The 15,006-nt window shown below is 38.0% G+C and overlaps 2 protein-coding genes across 2 annotated transcripts; one reads left to right on the top strand and one right to left on the bottom strand.

Moving 5' to 3' along the window:
• The first annotated feature begins 2,423 nt into the window (after positions 1 to 2,423).
• Positions 2,424 to 9,682, top strand: pabpn1l (PABPN1 like, cytoplasmic). Its single transcript, XM_088333824.1, has 6 exons — positions 2,424 to 2,590; positions 4,907 to 5,078; positions 5,848 to 5,915; positions 6,848 to 6,954; positions 7,040 to 7,127; positions 9,115 to 9,682. The coding sequence occupies exons 1-6, from the start codon at positions 2,513 to 2,515 to the stop codon at positions 9,445 to 9,447; spliced, it is 846 nt and encodes a 281-aa protein (XP_088189950.1). The 5' UTR covers positions 2,424 to 2,512; the 3' UTR covers positions 9,448 to 9,682.
• A 7-nt stretch (positions 9,683 to 9,689) lies between these two features.
• Positions 9,690 to 11,213, bottom strand: trappc2l (trafficking protein particle complex subunit 2L). The gene is made up of 5 exons (XM_088333826.1): positions 11,128 to 11,213; positions 10,763 to 10,935; positions 10,602 to 10,689; positions 10,451 to 10,530; positions 9,690 to 9,801 (listed from the first exon to the last, which is right to left on the bottom strand). Exons 1-5 carry the CDS (start codon positions 11,158 to 11,160, stop codon positions 9,756 to 9,758), a joined length of 420 nt encoding a protein of 139 aa, XP_088189952.1. The 5' UTR covers positions 11,161 to 11,213; the 3' UTR covers positions 9,690 to 9,755.
• Positions 11,214 to 15,006: the final 3,793 nt, after the last annotated feature.

The following is a 15,006-nucleotide window of genomic DNA, read 5'->3' as shown; positions in this document are numbered from 1 at the left end:
AGACGATTTAGCTCAGCTTGCCTGCTTGGGCAGCCGAAGCGAAGAAAAGAGTGAGCGGGAGTTGCCGTGTGCATTTTCAATGCCCAGTGACGTCACAGACTGAGCCTGTTGCATGTGTTACTGCTAAGCAGGGTTGGGTAGAGTTACTTTAACTTGATTACTTTCAATTACTTTTGGATTACTCCAATACCAAATATGCTAATAAAAGACAAAAGAAACTAAATATGAATAAAATTACTAAATTTTGTGCAGGCTTGGGGAGTAACGGAATACATGGAACGGCAAAAATGATGTGGGCAAGCTGTTTGGATTTATTTTCATTTTGTTTCTGTCGTATTTTATGTTAGTTTTGCCGGAGATCAAAGAGATCAAAGCCAGGAGAGAAAGCTTACCACGTGTTGTGAGTCATCATTTTATTCATATTTAGTTTATTTTGTCTTTTATTAGCATATTTGGTATTGGAGTAATCCAAAGGTAATTGAAAGTAATCAAGTTAAAGTAACCCTACCCAACCCTGCTGCTAAGGTACTGAAGATTAAACAACCTAAAGTTCTGTACACGCCAAATTGATAGATTTATTGATAGGCGATTTTCATTCAGACCCCGAATGATTGAATTTTGTATGACAAAGTACATAACTAAAAAGTCATAATCTTTTGATTACAAGCCAGCACATTGGTGATTTGAATTTTATTACACATTTGTAGTGTATGGTCCTTTCTTGAAAACAAAATAAAAACGTCGTTGTCCGTGACCACATTTGTATTGGGCACTTGTGTGCACTGGTGTGCACTTTCTTTTGAAGCTGTTGATCACGGGTGAGGCGACCCTGGCGTCGGGGGACGAGAGATGAGACAGTTTATCTATTGTCCAAAAATTCAAACTTTGCGTGTGACTGCGTTTTACATTATTTCTTTCTTTTTTTATTCATTCTTCAAATATTTAAAAAAACACAAATGTAATAAGATGTCAGAATTTTGTATGAAAGTTTGAATGAAAAAAAATCATGAAGCAACCAGAGCATTAATATCAGTAATTTTGAGTGACCAAATCTGCACAGGTAAGGCTGAAAACATATTTTTTCTCTCCCAAAATAATCAGAGTTTTTCCCTCTCTGGAGATGTTATTCAATAAGAGCAAAAAAAAGTCTAATAGGTTAGCATTTGATACTGTAATTTCATCCCCCGCTCCTAATTTTGATGACTTTATTACGTCTTTGAATTTAAAGCCCCACTTCTAAAAATCTTCGTCTTGTTTGGTTGTAGATATTCTAGTTTTCATCTCGTATGTTCTCACTGGTATGTTTCCACCACTACGGTACAGTACAGTACTCAGGGTTGGGTAGGGTTACTTTAACTTGATTACTTTCAATTACTTTTGGATAACTCCAATACCAAATATGCTAATAAAAGACAAAATAAACAAAATATGAATACAATTACTAAATTTTGTGCAGGCTTGGGGAGCAACGGAATACATGGAACGGCAAAAATGATGTGGGCAAGCTGTTTGGATTTATTTTCATTTTGTTTCTGTCGCATTTTATGTTAGTTTTGCCGGAGATCAAATTGATCAAAGCCAGGAGAGAAAACTTACCGTGTGTTGTGAGTCATAATTGTATTCACATTTAGTTTATTTTGTCTTTTATTAGCATATTTGGTATTGGAGTAATCCAAAAGTAATTAAAAGTAATCAAGTTAAAGTAACCCTACCCAACCCTGACAGTACTGTATATTCAAATTAGGTGATAAAACTAAATTGGGGCGGCAGTAGCTCAGGAGGTAGAGCGATCGTTTTAGGATTAAGGGATCCCAGTTCGAATCCCGGCTTGTCCGTGTTACATGCCGAAGTGTCCTTGGGTAAGACACTGATACCCCTATACCCCCAATAAGCAGGTTAGCGCCTTACATGGCTGCACAAATCACGGCCGCTATTGGGAAATGTGAAGCACAATGTAAAGCGCTTTGGGAAGTCATTGACTTGAAAAGCGCTATATAAATGCAGATCATTTCATTTCATTTCATCACTGCAACGAACCACGCAAAATCTCGCGAGAAATTGGCAACGACGTTTAGAGATAGTAAATAAATTTAACTTGAAGTAGGTGAGAAAAGAATGTGTTCAGTGAAATTTTCATTACTTTAAACGATTGTATTTAAAATATTCCCCCTGAAAATTGTATAAATACGATGAATTTGTACAGGCTGGCATTATGAGAGATGTATTATGCGTTCGGGCTGTAAAGCATGCCATAAAAAAGGATTTGTATATTCTTATTATGAGCCACAGTATTAATGACTGAAATGGTTTATTTTCACTTTATTTTTCATTTATTTAACAATTTTGAAGACGCCGCTGCTGTCAATCACCGACACTTCACGTGACATGCGCGCGCACAGCTGACGCTTGTTAAAGCCCGATGTGAGGCGACGTCACACGCGTTCACTTCCGGGGTGATAACAATTGCTTGTCTTGTGCTAGCAGCCTTCGCTGCAGAAGCCATGTTGCAACAATGAGCATGACAGATAATCATCTGGAATACGCGTATCTGCAGGGACATTCCATTGGGGGGCATCTCGAGGAGGATCCGGTGAGTTTTGCTTTTGTTCTCGGCGAGAAAAATCGAACCCGCTGTGGTGTATCAATGGACGCTTGCAGCGATGGCGGAATGGCGCACACGCGGACATTTAACCTTCTTGCTGGTTTCAGTGATTTTTCAATACGCTTTGTGGACGTTCAAATTCGATACGTCTGGACGATCTGAAGATGGTTCGGATAAAATGTGTGGTATTTTGTATGCTCACCCTGCGTTGGCGCGAAATTAAATCACATTTAGCTTAGGCCCATTACTTTTCAACCAAAAAGACAAAAATGTCTCGCTTAAATCAGGATGTATTCGTTGCATACTTAATACTGAAGAGTAAATGTATCATTGAATGCACAACTTAATATAATAAATGTAAATATTCTGGTTAAAGGCAGTCATATTTAGTGCCTCCAAGTGGTATAAAAACATTCATTCAGTATATGAAACATTGAAATGAATATTGGGCAAAATTTCATTATTTCATACCTATTGCATTTAATATTAAATAATCAGATCGAGAATTTTTTTTTTTTTTTAAACTTAGTGGGATCCCTACATAGAAGTCACCATCATGTTTGTCTAGTATCTTGCTGCATGCTCTGATATTGGCCATGGTTTTTGTTCGCATTAGATAATGCCCTCTAGTATTAAAATAACACACTGGAGCTTTAAGTTACTGACTTCATACGTTGTATGGGCTACCACACCAATTAGAGATCTGTCTATGCATATTCACCAACACTATTTTACATAGACTCGCGTTTTTGTCTGCTTTAAAACACCGCTTTTTCAAATTTAAACACAAAACTCAACTCGCCACTTTTAGTCCATGGTTGGTTTATTTTAAGATAATACCAAGTCATTGAAAGTTAATAAACTGCTACAACGATCACATTAGATTACCACATGGTAAAGGTTTGCCACTCAAGAATTTAAACAAGAAAATTTTGACAACATCAGAGTGTTGTGTTTTGCGCTTAAAAATGGACTTTATGATAAATAATCCAGTTTTTTTATTGGTAAAAGGTTGACATGCACGCGTTTTGGTTAAGCGTGCAAGTTTTCTGAAAGTTGTAGAAGCTATCACTTGCCAAAATTGTAAATTCTGTTTATATTGCGTGGTAGGACAATTTGTGAGTCGGGATTTGGAAGCTGTTCAGATCACAACCAATGATAACATCGACATAACTCCTTGGCACCTCTCCTTCCTTGTGAGCAAAATGAAAATAAGCAGATGGGTCATGCGCATACTCGTCCCCAACTTGAATCCAGCTTGGCAGGGCTCGTGTCCCTTTAGACTAGGGTTGCAACTGCAACTAAAAATAATTCTTCTAGTCAATTAGTCTGACTATTAAAACATTTTTTCTTAACTTTACCATGCAGTTCATTCATTTGTCATATGACAATGAATGCAAGAAAAATTGGAACCATGAAAGTTACATGCTTAAATTGAACACAAAAATTAAAATAAATGTCCTATATAAAATCAATTAGGCACACTTCTTGGTCGGTGGTCAAAAATCCGTATGTCTGTCCATTTTTAGGGAGTCAAATAAAAAAAAATCTTCAAAATCAAGTAAACGTATGTGTTCCTGTAAACCGAGACTCACAAGCAGCAATAGAACAGTAAATACAACTATGTGCATTTTGTGAGGTACGTTCATTAGTCAGCTGTAACAGAAGAACCCAACATTTCTCAACAGTTTGAAATCAAATTCTTCAAACTGCATTCATTTAATTTAGAATGCGTAGTCAGTCACAGCCTGGCATAACGTTAAATATATTTTTCATAGTGAAATAAATGTATATAAAACTTTAATGCACGTCATTAAAACTATTGGTTTGAATGTTACTTGAACCTCACGGAGGAGAGTAAGAATAATTTTGTTTAGCTGTTTGATTCTTCTCTTTAAATCTTCATGCATTACAGAGGTACTGCCATGATACGCGAGGTCTGTTTTGCTTACTTTGCAAGTAGTCTTGATTAGTCTATTTGCTGTATCGGGCTAAAATACTGCCAAACGAAGTTTCAAGACACATATTTGAAAACTACACTGTTATTCCTTTGTTACCGTACGAGACGGGAACGTTTTTGTGCATGAGCAACTTTCGGCAAAGATTTTATTCATGTAGAGATGCAGTTCTGTTATGCCACAATATAAATTATTGTCGACTACATAGACTAATTGTTGCAACTCTATATTAGACGTGACATCACATTGTTCAAATTTTATGGCCGAAACCGAAAATGCATATTTTTTCAAAAAAAAAGATGCATTCCTTATTTGTGTTCTAAATACATATTTTGTGTGTTAACAGGAGCTAGCAGCCATCAAGGCCCGAGTTCAGGAGCTAGAGATGGAAGAAGAAACTGAGAGAATAAAGGAGGAGGGAATAATAGAAGATGACAGGTGCAACGGTGAGGAGATGCAGCTGATGACCACCAGCCCCCGGCTTTGTGAGACGGCCCGTGACTCTAGGTTTGCCAACGGTAAATACACAGTGCGTAGGCTTCGACTTTTTTCAGGCCAGGTGAGCCATGTGGCCAACACCTGCGATATGTATTGTGCTTCATTGCTGCCCAATGAAAGAGCGAAAGGACTTTCTTTTTCTGCACCTCAGACTTTGCCCACTCACTGTCTTTCTTAGGCATCTTCCATTACGCACAATGTACAAAGAACCATGTACCAGGCATGAGAAGCGCTCATCTTTAGGAGAAATTCACTGTTCTGAAGTCAAAAAGGGTGACCTATGTGAATTGTATAAAGAGAAAGTTTTTAAGTGGGGGGGGGGGGGGGGGGGTATGGCTGGGTTAAGAATTCCCATAGTGAATTGGGCATTTGAGGTGATGCGTTTGAACTTAAAGTGGTGTCCTTTGCGCAGGCAGAAGTGCTGTTCATTTGATTTTCTAACTAAAGACTGCAGAACAGCATGGTGAGGGAAACAACTCTTAGACATTAAATAAATCGATTGTAAATGTTGTTTATAGTTGTCAATAAATCATTTGAATCATGGCCCCATGGATTTAACATTTGTCACTTCCAATTCTGAGCGTCATTTTATACAGCCTTTTTTTCTTTTTTAATTAAATAATTAAAAGGTGCATGCCATACACAAACATCATTTCCTCCAGACCTTTTTCACCTTTTGATGCCCTGATACATTTTGTATGCTTGCTGTTCAGACATTCCTTTTCGACCTCATCTTTACGTTCTTTAACTCCAGATTTTTATTTATCAACCATTTTTGTGTTGCCGCAGGGCCGTTCTACCATATGACGCCCGAGGAGAGAATGGATGCAGACAACCGGTCCATCTATGTAGGAAATGTAAGCGATTTATATTTAATCAAAATGTATTAAACATTTTCGGGCAATAAAGAGCAACCTCAAGTAATGTATGAAAATATTAGGTGGACAATGGGGAAATTAATATGGTCCTTTTTCCCCACCCAACAACCCTGAGCACCAAATACAGATTTACACACACACACACACACAGTGGTTAAAATAGAAACTAAATGAATCATTTATGGAAAAAAATGATTGCGAGGCACAGACTAACCATGTCAGTAAATGGACCAGTGAGAGGCTCATCTATACTGATGGGGATGGCCGCAAGATTTTTAAATTACCTAACCATATCTTTCCAGTTGAGTGTTTCAAAACCAATTTGATAACATGGTCTTGATAAACAAAAATAAAATTAAATACACATTTGTGCGTGTGTATTCTTCCATTATCTGACCGCTTATCCTCAGTGGGGTCGCGGGGGTGCTGGAGCCCATCCCAGATATCTTCAGGCAGAACAGGTTGCAGGCCAGTTGAATGGCATACAGAGACGGACAACTCACTCATTCACACCTAGGGACCATTTTGGGCAGGCCAATTAACCTGACATGCATGTTTTTGGAATGTGGGAAGAAACCGGAGTGCCCGAATTTAACCCACGCAAGCACGGGGAGAACATGCAAACTCCACAAAGCAGGGTTCGATCTCATGACATCAGAACTGTTCTGCAGACACGCTAACCACTCAGTTGCCGTGCTGCCCATGTGTGTATTCATAGATGCATATTAGAAATATGGCATGTTTTCGCCATGCATTGCTAGGGGTCCTCAATTGTGAATCTGTATTGGCAGGTGTATGAAAAAAAAACTTTAATTCGGTCTGACCTGGCTGCTCTCCCAAATATTAACTTTGTGGGCAGCGATTCAGAGTTTTCCCCATGCCTGATTTAACTTTGGTTGAAATAAAACCAGGTGGACTACGGAGCCACTGCAGAAGAATTGGAGATACATTTCAACAGCTGCGGTCCAGTCAACCGTGTCACCATCCTCTGTGACAGATTCTCCGGCCACCCCAAAGGGTCAGTTGATTGGCGTCTATTTATTGTGGGACCTACCTGTAAGACGCCTTATTTATATCTAATTTTTAATCTGGTCGTTTTGCAGCTTTGCCTACATAGAGTTCTATGACCGCAACTCTGTGCAAAGTGCTGTTGGCCTGCATGAGACTTCGTTCCGAGGAAGAGTTCTCAAGGTGAGAATTACATTTCCTTTCAATTTTTTTTAATTTGAAATAAAAACATTATCAAAGTGTGGTTCACATTTGATTGATAAACAAACAGGGTTCGTACAGGTGCTTGAAATCCTTTAATTTTAATGTACAGTTTCAAGGTCAGGAACGTGCTTACATTTTGGGTATAGTGCTTAAATGCTTGAAGTGGAAACATGTTAGACTGTGTGAAATAATGCTGCCACACCTGCTCTCCATTATGGTCATGTAAAGCGTCACTGCCCTCTACTGGTCCCACCCAAGAGGACACCTCTATATAGAAAATTATTTTGGCTTGGCTCCCAAACGGCTCCTCAGTTTTTTTCTAATGATATATTAAAAATAAACTTTGTGGACCAAATTAGGTAATTTTATGTTTTGCTGAGAATCCCTGCAAAATACATTAAATATGAATTAAAATAATCAGAGTCAAACAATACAAAATCCCTAAAAATGCAAGACAATAAAATATTACTTTTCAGTATTCTGATAGAATTAACAATTTACAATTATATTCTCATTTAGACACAGATCCTCTGAGACACGTAAAAAATATATAAATTAAATTGGGTAAAACAAATATTGGCAGTCTCTAAGATGGAATGTGCTCTGCTTTGGAGCAATTTATATTAAAATGAGTTCAACTTAGGCTCTATTCTGCTTTTTATACATAGTCCTTTTTTGTCTGTATTCAATTGAATTAACCAACATCTTTTTAGCCCTTTCCGTGTTTGTAAACAAGTATGACGTAGCCAAGCTGCGTGTGCATTGTTGAAGCAGACGGGCATTATTCATGTCAGTTTATAGCGGCGCATTGAGGGAAAGATTGTAGATCATAAATAGGAACAGCTCAAAAAGGCATAACATGTGCTAGCAAGATATCGAGTTTTGTTTTGATCATCAAAGTAAAAAAAATATTCTTTTGATCGGCGCTGGATTTTAAGCACATACAATTCTCAACTGAATAAAGAGAAAGGCATTGCAGGAGGTAATTCAGCCAATGGTATATCGTTAATTTCATGGTGCGGTGACCAGTGTTCCTGCACCTTAAGGCAGGTGAATTTTAAGACTTCTTTTGTCTTCTGAAATAAAATTTAAGAGAAGGACAAAAAACACAATTAAAACGAAACAAAAACAAACATTTCTTGCACACACACTCCCTAGAACAGCTTTTAGCCACATATCATTAAAATTACTTTCCCATGGTCCAGAGCATATGTCTTTCTGAAGTTTTTTTTTTTTTCGTGGGTAGACCTAAGTCTTAAGACATGATGCATCTGTTCTGAATGACCCAACTGAAACTACATCACTGTTTTATTATTGCGATGTTACCACATAAGTAAATCTGAATTATTATGAAAAGACTATTGATGAATGTCACTAAATCTTTTTAGTTAAAAAAAATTTTAAATCTTGTGTTTTTTGCACTTTTAAGACTTTGGGGAATTGGATTTAAGGCAATTTTAATACCAATTAATGCTTTGGTTTTAGAATCGTGGATTAAATGCCTTTTAAGACTTTTCAAGGATCCTCTGGAACCCTGAGTGATAAAAACATCTCAGAAAACGCTCGTCTGTGATTTAACACACAGTAGCCATTCAATTTCGAGGTGTAGCCTGTCATTGCAAAAACATTGCAGTTTGATTTTTGTAGGGTTCAGGGGCACGTTAATTTTTGATGTTGTGTAGTGGGGAAAATACTGTGCAGAGAAGCCAGAAATGTATTACTTGACGCAAAATTGCCTGAAGGAGTCTGTTTTTAAATAGAAACTAGGCAAAAATGCATATTAAATATAATTTTGCTGGTTTTAATGCAACTTAAAAAATGTACTTTTTTGTGGGTCACCTCCCCTTTCAGGAGACTGTACCCTTGCTAGACATAATTTGTAAGAATATCATAGCCGAAAATGTAAAGGCTTAAAGTTGTGACAGTACATGCACTGTCATTGTGGTTTTACCTTTTTATCTTTCAGGTGTTTCCCAAAAGGACCAACATGCCTGGCATCAGCACCACTGACAGGGGAGGCCGAGGCGGCCACTCAAGAGGCAGCAGAGGGCGAGGCTTCCTGCCCCAAAGAGGCCAGCATGGCTCCCGAGGCAGGTTTCGGTACCAGTCCAACAGACCACAACACCAGAACCCCCACCCTTACTACGGAGGCCCCCCGGCGGAGAAGAGACAGTGGGGGGGCCACATGGATTATCACGAACAGACGACCAAACGCTACCCTTGCCTCCTCCTCATAACACCGCCTTCAGAAGAGAATTCAGCCGGGGCCAGTGGACAGCACTACCCCCAACAGCGCTAGAACCGACCTTGACTTGCGCCTTTATGTATATAAAGTTGATGTTTGAAATGATTTTAGTGAGATCACTGCTTTGTGTGCATTAGTCATCCAGATAATTTTAAGCTCTGCGTTTAAATGTGCGAAGGGAGGACTATCCTGTAGTCATGTATCGTTTGTGCTTGCTATGTGTATTTCTTCCTGTTTAACTTATGCATTATTTGCTTTAGGTGAACAAATAAAATGATTTAACACTTCATACTGACTCGATCTATGTACAACTTTATTCACACGACTTTTTAGCAAGAAAATTCAAATGTGTATAGAAGACTTCAAGCACTTTGAGTCATCATTCCAGCGACGATTTCATCAAATGCCCTGAAAGAGAAAATATTCAATTTGACACAAATACAGTACACCCCTGGAGAATGGCAAGGTGGCTTACAATGTTTTCACTTCATTATGTGGACATTTTTAGCCCCTCTTTATGGCATTGTATCCACTATAATATCAAAATTATTTTGCATGTTCATAAAATTCAAGCTGAGAAAGGACATAATTTGCTCCTTTCATTAAGTTGCATTGATGATATTCTGTGTAGCCCTTTAAGATTGTGATAAAGGGCTATACAAATAAACTTGAGACTAATTTCAATAAGGCGGGGATTAAAACAAGGAAACATTACCAGCATTGCAATCCTTGATAGTGGATGATTTAATTTTAACATGCAGTTGCCCTTTCCCCTGCATCCACCAGCTACTCTACTATATCAGATGAACTTGCATCACACCAAGGGTAAATACAATTTGACCATTATATTTATATGTACTCATAGGCATGTATAAGCATCGAAAATAGTACTTAACATATTATTTAAATGCTTTCATATGAAGTATTGGTCGTGCTAATTGCAATAGATTTCTGTTCCCCACACTTTGACAATTTCACTTTGAGATCACCGCCCTAAAAACCGGCCAATATTGTATCCTGGGTGTGTACAGTACACAAAACTCTATCAATAACTCACTTTGACTTAATAGGGGTTCCTGGCGTATGGAATGGGTTGCACATGACATCAGTGAAGGAGTTGTGCAATTTTCGGAACATCTGCAGAAAAAGATTTGATTAAATTTAAATTGGAGTCGGGTGTGGAAAGTTTTGATAGAAAGTTAACTCACACTCCTAATTTCGTTGTCCCGTAATGATGTATTAGATGAATCTACCACAATAACAAATTTAACCTTTGAGTTTGTCACGTATCCGTATCTAGTAAATAGTCATGGATTAACATTTTGCAGATGTGAAATACGCATTTTGCCAATTTGCAAAAAGAGGATACACTTTGTAGTCTTCTGTTGGATAAAGCAAACCTAGGTAGAGTTCTCTCTGGTCGCCCATCGACTTCCCGACAGCAGAAATCTTCTCTTCCACCACATCCAAGGAAGTGTGGACAGTGTAGTGAAATTTTAACTCATTTTGAGTCGGGACGCTGCGTATATATAGAGGGTAATTCTGGAGACATAATGAAAATCATGACATAAAATGAATGAACATAATCTGCCAAAACATTTTAACACTGCAGATAGTGAACGCTGCAATGCATGGACATTCGCGACACAAGATAGTTTTGAATATCGGAGAAATTCACCATAAAACAAAGTATTAAAGTTTTGTAGAAAAGAATTGAATACCGTGCATTATTACCTCTTTCGCTACAACAGCTATGCACACCGCCATTTTAGCTGTTTTCCTGTACCGTGCGGTCTGGATGCTCACGTGACATTGAGGCGTTCAGGGACTGTAGGAATTGTGTTACAGCCGATTAAAGCAAACTACGTTCCACAGATTTTTTTTTTTACTGATTTTGTTTGTATTACTGTAATCATGAAAAAAAAACACCAAAAAAATATAGCGTTCAAAGTATTTTTTTTGAATGAAAGGGATATTTATATAAAAAAAAGACAAAATTGAGTGCCAAGTATTGTCATTATTATTAGTGTTATTATTGCTGTTATTATTATTATTATCATTATCCATCCATTATCTGTACCGCTTGTCCTCTGTAGGGTCGCGGGCAGTGGGCATGGGACACCCTGAACCAGTTGCCAACCAGTTGCAGGGCACACAGAGACAAAAAACTCACTCGTTCATTCACACCTAGGCACAATTTGAACCGGCCAATTAACCTAACATGCATATTTTTGGAATGTGGGAGGCAACCGGAGTGCCCGGAGGAAACCCAAGCAAGAACGGGGAGAACATGCAAACGCCACACAGGAAATTTCGATCTCATGACCTCAGAACTGTGCCACACGCGCTAACTACTGCGCTGCCGTGCTGCCCTATTATTATTATTATTATTATTGTGATTATTTATGTCATGTTTGATTTTTAAAGTAAAGTAACGTCATGTTTATTTGCATAGCCCTTAATCCCAAGGAGTCTCAAAGGGCAGCACGGACCACAGATTATTGCAAACCACAGACGATTATTACACCATCCCCTGATCTGAAACTTACATGAGTGCAAGGAAAAACTCAAAAGCCTCAACATGAGCAGTGTTATCGTTTGCCCGCGTCCCTGCGTCTTAGACGCATCATTTTTGCTGGGGACGCATTGCGTCAAATCAACGTGCGTCCCCAGGACGCAACTTTTTTGACACCAAATTGTCATTATTACCAGATTACTTTTTTTTTTTAACAAAGATTTACCGCACTCCAAACCTTTCGTCAGGCAAATCCGCCATTGTTGTTTTGATCTCTGCAAACGAGATCTCGCTGCTTCGAGATGACGTCATTGTTTTGGTGGTTGTCGAGTGAAAGAGAAGTATGCCTCCGTAAAACAGTTGGTATTAGGTGCAAATCAACAAAAAAAAATGGTAATTTCTTCAGTGTCAGTAATAAGTCGAAACATAATACATAAAGTGGTAACAACGGCAACAATTCCGGCATGAAAAAAACGGCGGAGAAATTCTTCAGAAGACCGTGAAGGCAAGAAAAACGCGTGTTTTGAAGCGAATGATTCGACAAAAGATAAAAGAAAAGGACTTTTCTGCCAAAATGGACTCAAATATATTCCTGGTTACGCTATGAGGAGGATGATAATGGAGGCTACATGTTCTGTGATGCGTGCACCCAGCGTGACAAAAAACTGGATTGCATAAATCATTTCGCAATACGAACTTTCAGAAAAGCACATTGGATCGGCACAACGACACTGAAAACCACAAATTAGCTATAGAAATTCCGTTGGTGCAATTGGACCTTGAGAAGGCATTACAATTGTGGCGGGACAGCAAACCACGAAGAATATATGAACTGAAAAATCTGAAGTGATTAAAACTGCATGAATATATAGACTAATATTTCAGCAATATTATTTTGTATAATGTACAGTATTTTTGTGAACTGAAAAATCTGAAGTGATAACTGCTTTGTATTACCAATTAAGTGTGATTATTAAAACTGAATGAATTTATAGATTTATTTATATATTTGTCGCCGATTTACAATTTCAACCTCAATAACACTAAATTTTGGGGACCCATAGATCTCTTTTGGGACCCATAGATTTTTGAGCATGCGAGTCCCCGGGACTAGAGGTAAGATTTATGGCCCGAGCCCGAACCCGAACCCGAACCCGAGGCAATTTCGGGCCGGGTCGGGCCCTGAAATGTCAGTCATACGGTCGGGTCGGGTCGGGTTCGGTCCTGCTTTTTTTTTTTTTTTTTTTTTTAATTAATTAATAATGTGTTAAATGTTCATTAAAAATATATACTTAAACTATGTATGGATACTAGACCAAGGAATACTTGTTATAAAATAAATAATTTGGATAAAACGGAGAAGGAGCTGTAATCGCTATTTTTCCGACTCCTATGGAAATTCCTCCCCCCCTCCGATTTTAAATGAAAAAAACAACAATTTGTTTACACCGCGGGATCCAATGCAACCAGGGTTTCATTCACAATAAAAAAGACATTACATACGGATATTATAGTAAATCAAATAAATATTATTTGTGTACAATTAGTTGTGGTTGCGGAAATCATAGCGTACAGTGACGTTGGTGACTTTTCCATCCGCGTTAAAAAAACGCATTTTGTAAAATACGATCGCGCTTTATTGTTTAAATAAACGCGATCTCCCAATGATTATAATTAGCTCGCTTTATTTTGTTTTAAAGCGTATTATATAGAATACGATCGCTTTTGTCGGAAGCGTACATTGACGTTGGTGAGATTTTCATCCGCGTTAAAAAACGCAATTTGTAGAATACGATCGCGCTTTATTGTTTAAATAAACGCGTTATATAGACTAGGATCTCCCAATGATTATAATTAGCTCGCTTTATTGTTTTAATAAGCGTTTTATATAGAATACGATCAGGGGGGGGGGGGGGATTTGCATAGGAGTCGGCACAACACGTCAACATCCCCTCTCAATGAAAGTGCTGCGCTAAAATCTTAAAGGCGTACTACTACTGCTGCTGTGGATTATGGCCCAATGATCAAGTCGTCAAAATGACGGACGCCTTTAAATGTTTTCGCTACCTCAAAAAAAACCGTCAATGACAGATTGCAGTGCAGACACAGAAATATAAAAGATGTAAATGTTTATACAGTTTTATTTAACTTAGGCCTAGATGTTGTAACAAAAGGCAGAGTTTAATTTGTTATCATAAATCACCCCTCCTTATAAATAAAATATGTAATTTCGGGCCCCCTCGGGCCGGGCCAGCAAATCCAGTTAATTAGTCGGGCCGGGTCCGGGTCGGGTTTAATACCCCCCGGGCCTGCGTCGGGTTCGGGTGCTTTTTTTGGGCCCGATCTTACCTCTACCCGGGACCCATCACCCATGAGGAAAATGAAGAAACCTTGAGAAGGGACCGCACATGAGGTAACCCTCCTTCCAGGATGACCAGGCTGCAATAGATGTTGCAATAACAAATAATACACAGATATTGTCAACATAAAATAGAGGTTAGTCATATGCTATAGAATAGAAGTGTGTTTTAAGCTTAGATTTAAACATTTCCACTGAGGTTGAAGCACGCAAATTGAATACTATAATATGTATTTTAGAGCAACAGTTTATTGTTATTCAAAACAATTCTCGTCAAATCCGTGGTTTAAATAAAGTTGCACACACAATTATTTTATAAACGTTGATTAATTGACTATTAATGCCGATTTCATTGAGACAATCCACCGTTCGTTGCCAAGTTTGTGTGTATTAGTGTCATGTTGAAAGGAACAGCCACTAAACTACAGTACTATAAATATAGATTTAAATATTTGTGATACTTTAAACGCTCATATAGAGTAATTCATTTTTACAAGTATTAGTTTCTTTTTATCAATCGTCAAATCCACAGTTTACTATGCATGCCCCTAGATAAACAGTAAAACTTTTTTTTTTAATTCCAAGTATATTATTTTTAGTATCATTTATAGAAAAATTGGAATTTGACGGCACCATTTTTTTGTTGTTGTTTCAAAATAATTTTCGTCAAATCTATGTTTTAACAAGTATGCCCAAATGCTGCGCAAATGACCCGCCTTGAGTATTTCACTTCCGGGTA

The sequence above is a fragment of the Urocampus carinirostris genome, chromosome 4 (genome assembly GCF_059441175.1).
Source record: "Urocampus carinirostris isolate Australia breed hairy pipefish chromosome 4, RoL_Ucar_1.0, whole genome shotgun sequence".
Taxonomy (NCBI): domain Eukaryota; kingdom Metazoa; phylum Chordata; class Actinopteri; order Syngnathiformes; family Syngnathidae; genus Urocampus; species Urocampus carinirostris.
This window is presented reverse-complemented; position numbering and strand designations above follow the sequence as displayed.

Excerpts from the sequence above, each read along its gene's own strand:
- pabpn1l (XM_088333824.1), top strand. The coding sequence starts at position 2,513 with ATGAGCATGACAGATAATCATCTGGAATACGCGTATCTGCAGGGACAT. Across the intron at positions 5,079-5,847 it reads TGACTCTAGGTTTGCCAACG|GGCCGTTCTACCATATGACG; the intron begins GTAAATACACAG and ends GTGTTGCCGCAG. Across the intron at positions 6,955-7,039 it reads TTCTCCGGCCACCCCAAAGG|CTTTGCCTACATAGAGTTCT; the intron begins GTCAGTTGATTG and ends GTCGTTTTGCAG.
- trappc2l (XM_088333826.1), bottom strand. The coding sequence starts at position 11,160 with ATGGCGGTGTGCATAGCTGTTGTAGCGAAAGAG. Across the intron at positions 10,531-10,601 it reads GGGACAACGAAATTAGGAGT|ATGTTCCGAAAATTGCACAA; the intron begins GTGAGTTAACTT and ends CTTTTTCTGCAG. Across the intron at positions 9,802-10,450 it reads GGAACCCCTATTAAGTCAAA|GGCATTTGATGAAATCGTCG; the intron begins GTGAGTTATTGA and ends TTTCTCTTTCAG.